General features: G+C 43.7%; 1 protein-coding gene across 1 annotated transcript; it reads right to left on the bottom strand.

The window, feature by feature from the left end:
• Window positions 1-244: 244 nt before the first annotated feature.
• RPS23 (ribosomal protein S23) lies at window positions 245-1,911 on the bottom strand. The gene is made up of 4 exons (XM_023729460.1): window positions 1,862-1,911; window positions 1,226-1,385; window positions 586-706; window positions 245-439 (listed from the first exon to the last, which is right to left on the bottom strand). The coding sequence occupies exons 1-4, from the start codon at window positions 1,863-1,865 to the stop codon at window positions 293-295; spliced, it is 432 nt and encodes a 143-aa protein (XP_023585228.1). The 5' UTR covers window positions 1,866-1,911; the 3' UTR covers window positions 245-292.
• Window positions 1,912-4,895: the final 2,984 nt, after the last annotated feature.

Below are 4,895 nucleotides of genomic sequence, written 5' to 3'. Positions count from 1 at the left end.
TCTATACAAGTGAGCGGGTTAACGCTTTGTCCTAGTTTATGAATCCCATTTCTCCAGAGAATCCTGAAGTAACTTTGTTTTCTTAAAACTGGTTAAGTACACAATGCTACATTATGGTGCGGTAAGGAGTAAATCATAACAATTGTGAGGACGGTGCAGTGTTTCATCCTGCTGTACACAGGATTGCTATGAGTCTGGACCAACTGGATGGTACATAACAACAAGAGGAAATAAGACACAAGCATTTCTGGCATATGAAAATTTATTACTATCACATTTTCATCATCAAAACTTATGATCTTGGCCTTTCCTTTTTGCCTTTGTATAAGGCCAAAAGAGAGACGTTGGCTACTTTGACAACCTTAAAGCGGACTCCAGGAATGTCACCAACAGCATGACCTTTGCGACCAAATCCAGCAACCAGAACTTCATCGTTTTCCTGGAATAAAACGAACAATTTACTTGTAGTGTCAGTGGCAATCACTAAAGAATAACCATTCATGTAAGAAAACTCCCATTCATATAAAAAACGGGGGGAAATCACAACAGAAGGTACACGTAGATTAATTTAGCTGAGATATTTACCTCAATAAAATTCAAGCAACCATCGTTGGGTACAAAAGCTGTGATTTTCTTGCCATTCTTGATCAGCTGGACTCTGACACACTTCCTAATGGCAGAATTTGGCTGTTTGGCTTCAACCCCTCTGAAATATAAACAGCAGAGTGAGCTATCTAAAATTGTCAAAGTCCTGTAACTTCAACCAATTTTTAAAAACTTCAGTATTAGTTAGCTTAAGAAATTTCTAGCCTCTTTCTAGTACTCGTAAAGATATCTGAACTACAGCTAGAAAGTCTGGGTTTAAATCCTGAATGCCACTAAATTTGATTGAACCATATGAAGTTACTTTTTTTAGTCAAGGTCAAATACTGGCAAATTCATGTGGTTCAACAGTAACAGAATGAGCTCACTGAAGTCACTGTAGTTTTCTCTACTACAAAATAACAACAGTTCTTGTATCATAATGTATATGTAACGAATAAAGAACTTCTTTAGAATAGTTCCCCCACATAATACATGTGCCTTCACATCACCAACTCCTAAATATTGAGGATTATGCAAACAAATATGACTACACAGAAACCTATAATCTGTATAATAATCCCTCCAAAAAGCATTAAGTATATTTGTCCCGAGTTACTATAAAAAAACAACTTTGACTTACACTTTTTCCAACACAATTCCCTTTGCGTGGGAAGCGCCTCCAAAGGGATTGGCCTTCAGAGCTGTGCCCAAATGGGCTTTTTTGTACTGTTTATCATGCCACTTCTGGTCCCGTCGGTGGCTACGGAGCTTCCTGGCTGTACGAAGACCTCGACACTTGCCTAAAATTTAAAAAAGAAATCACCTTGGTTCCTCTACAAAAAACACTTCACAGAGTTAGTGTCCATCTACGGTGACATTAGCTTCAAGACATGTACATCCTCAAGCCTGTGGGCTCTTGCCGCACATTTTGGCCTACAAGACAAACCTCAGTTCCTCTAACCAACCAACGTTAGAAAGAACACAGGCGCTCCAATCGCACACTTTAAGAAAGCCCCACGTCAATGCTCTGAGGCAGGGTCGCCAGCCTTGTGCCCCTCGGTAAGGCGAGTGAGAATGTCCGCTGGCCTCCAGACCGCGTGAACTCCTTCCGCGCCGGGCCGTAGGCCTGTAGAAACGATGCTTTCCGGGCCCTCTCTCGTCGGGCCTCCCCACGACGGCCTCCTTCCCTGCTCCGCTCCCATCTGCCCGCCCTCCCGCACCCAAGACCCCGAGTCCCCCTTGCAGCCCCCTCAGTCTGACTACAGACAACTCTCACCCATGCTAGCGGTACCGCAGCTCCAAGGGAAAGAAAGAGGTAGGACAGGAAGGAACCACAAGCCACCGCGAGAAAGCCCCGCCCAGTAAAGGACCCCGTGCAGCTGTCTGCCCAGCGCCTGTTCCAAGTTGGCGTCTCTCGTTGGAAAAAGACGAGTTTGTACCACTCTCCTTAGCCAGAATCTGCGTATTATTTAATTTTCATGAATTTCAGAGAAATATAATTTGTATCGTTCTTTACAGGTGTTTCTTTTTTCAAGTGAATGCCAGGGTCAGAAAGAACGTTAACTACCAATCCCAGAAACCTTTGCGCGAGATCCGCTTACCGCGCAGGCGCTCTCGACAAAACCACCGGAGAGGAGCGGGGAGGAGGGGGAAAAGGGGTGGAGGCGGCGTGCAGGGCAGCTGGGGCTTGCGAAGGAGTCGTCGTTGGTCCGGGCCGTAGTGTGGTGGAATGGCGTACCTCTGCATACAGTTTGGAAAATTAAACTTCTGAGCCTTATACTCGCACGCGGCATAGTAAATTGTAAAATTTAGTGAAGCAGCGTGGTGTAGTAATTAAAGACCCAAGCTTTGGAATCAGGCAAGGTCATAAAACCCAGTGTTGCCGTTTACTGGTTGTGCAAACTTCGGTGATTCGTTTAACTTCTTTAAACTTCAGTTTCTCCTGTAAAATGAAATGGGTATGAGAGTTTTCTGGGATACTGGCTTATTAAACAAGTACTTAAAAAAATGTTTTCTCTGTGCCAGGCATTATTGCGATACAGCAGTTAACAAGAGTGAAGATTTTTGCTCTTGCAAGGTTTGTATAGTGGGTGCAAGAATAGGCTCCAATATAGCAACGATTATGAGGATGGCACAGGACTGGGCAGTATTTCTTTCTGTAGTACATAGGGTCACTATGAGTTGGAACTGACTCCATGACACCTAACAACAACAATAAAGTTTATATTTCATAGTTGGGGAGACATAATATGTAAGTAAATCTAAAAATAATTTCACATTTTAAGTGCTATACAGAAAATATAATTGGTTAGGTGATAGTCGCTTGGGGGGTGGGAATGTGAATGGCTGCTCTGAAATGAGTGGGTGTAACGCTCGTGTCGCAGTGGTTAAGAGCTCAGGCTGCTAACCAAAAGGTGGGCAGTTGGAATCCAGCAGCAGCCGCTCCTTGGAAACCATATGGGGGCAGTTCTGCTCTGTCCTGTAGGGTTGCTGTGGGTTGGAATCAACTCAAGGGCAATAGGTTTGGTTTTTTTTTTTGAACATCTGTGATTACATTTGAGTTGAGATCATAAATAGAAGAAGCCAATCAAATAATTAGAGAGGGTAGGACCTCCCAGGAAGACAGATTGTCAGTAAGTAGAATGGGCTGGGTCTTCTCAAGGACTTAAAAATCAGTAGATTAGTGGAACCCAGCAAGCCAGGAGTAGTGTCCACTAGATGAGGTCTGATAGGACCAGATAATGTGGAGACTACATTGTAGACTGTTTATTCTTCCTGTGATTGAATGTTATTGGAAGGTTTTTTTGGGGGGAGGGGTTGGGAGTTACGAATTAGGATTACATTTTTATAGGCTCTCTCTGTGAGGAGAAAAAACTGAAAGGGTGCAAAAGATGACACTGTGAGGTCATTTGGGAAGCCATTGCAGGTGAGAGGTGATGATGGCTTGGACTCTGAGTGGAGGTGGTGATGGTAAACAGGCTTTGCGAAGGACTGGAGAGTGTGAGAGTGGAGTTATGACTCCATGATTTTTGTTGTGAGCAATTGGGTGAATTGTGTTAATTATCAAGTGGGGAATACTGAGAAAGGAGCAGATTGTAAGGAGGAAGTTAAGAGTTTTGTTTTGGATGTACTGAGTTTGAGATGTTTGTTACTGTTATTAGGTGCCATCAAGTTGATTCTGACTCATACTGACTCTATAGGACAGAGTAGAAATGCTCATAAGGTTTTCTAGGCTGTAATCTACGGAGGAGCCCTGGTGGTGCACTGGTTAAGAGCTTAGCTGCTAATCGAAAGGTCAGCAGTTTGAATCTACCAGCTGCTCCTTGGAAACCATATTGGCAATTCTACTCTGTGCTATAGCGTTGCTGTAAGTTGGAATCTAGGGTCGGGATCAACTCGACAGCAACAGATTTAATCCACAGAAGCAGACTGCCACTGTTTTTTCCCGTGGAGCCACTGAGTGAGTTTGAACCACTGACCTTTCGGTTAGCAGGCCAGCACTTAACTATTGCACCGCCAGGACTCCAGATGTCTGTTAGACATCCATATGTGAGTATGCAGTTCAGGACAGTGAGCAGTGAAGAGATAGTACTGAAAGCCATAGCTCTGAATGAGATCAGTAGGAAGTGACATGACAGAAAGGCTGGAGACCTAAGACCTGGGACACACCAAAGTTTGGAGAGACGGCAGATGAAACAAAAGAGACTCGGAAGGCGTGGTCAATGATATACTCTAACCAAAGCCAAATGAATGCGATAGGAGTTACCAAGTGTGAATGGAGGGGAAGACTGACAACTGCCTTCTGAATTTGGCAATGTGCAGGTGGTTGTTAGATGCAGCAGAGGTGACTCTGGCTCATAGCAACCTCGTTTTTGCAGAGTAGACTGCTCCATAGGGTTTTCAAGGTTGTGAGCTTTTGGAAACAGATTGCCAGGTCTTACTTCCAAGGTGACTCTGGGTGGGCTTGAAGCACCAACCTTTTGGTTAGTGGTACTTAACCATTTGTATCACTTTGTCAAGTGGGGATCCCATGGAGTGGTGGAATCCCATGTGGAGAAGATGAAAACCTGATGAGATTGGAGTCAAAAAAGTATAGAAGGGAAGGAAGCCTAGACAGCAAGTATAGATAATTTTTGGAAGGAGCTTTTCTATAACATGCAGAGAAAATGTACTTTTTCTGGAGGAGAATATGGAGTTAGGATGGGTTTCTTTAAGATGGCAGGTATTATGACATATTTGTATCCTGATGGGAATGTTCCAGTGGAGAAGGAAAAATGGATAATTCAGAAGAAAACAGAGATAATTGTGGG

Source organism: Trichechus manatus, unplaced genomic scaffold, assembly GCF_000243295.1.
Source record: "Trichechus manatus latirostris isolate Lorelei unplaced genomic scaffold, TriManLat1.0 scaffold00029, whole genome shotgun sequence".
In the NCBI taxonomy this organism is placed as follows: domain Eukaryota; kingdom Metazoa; phylum Chordata; class Mammalia; order Sirenia; family Trichechidae; genus Trichechus; species Trichechus manatus.
Note: the sequence above shows the minus strand (reverse complement) of the source record. Positions and strands in the feature narration are given on the sequence as shown.

What these genes read in the sequence shown, in the direction of transcription:
- RPS23 (XM_023729460.1), bottom strand. An exon ending in GGAATTGTGTTGGAAAAAGT is followed by an intron (nt 707 to 1,225) that starts GTAAGTCAAAGT and finishes TTTATATTTCAG; the next exon opens with AGGGGTTGAAGCCAAACAGC. An exon ending in GTTGCTTGAATTTTATTGAG is followed by an intron (nt 440 to 585) that starts GTAAATATCTCA and finishes GTTTTATTCCAG; the next exon opens with GAAAACGATGAAGTTCTGGT.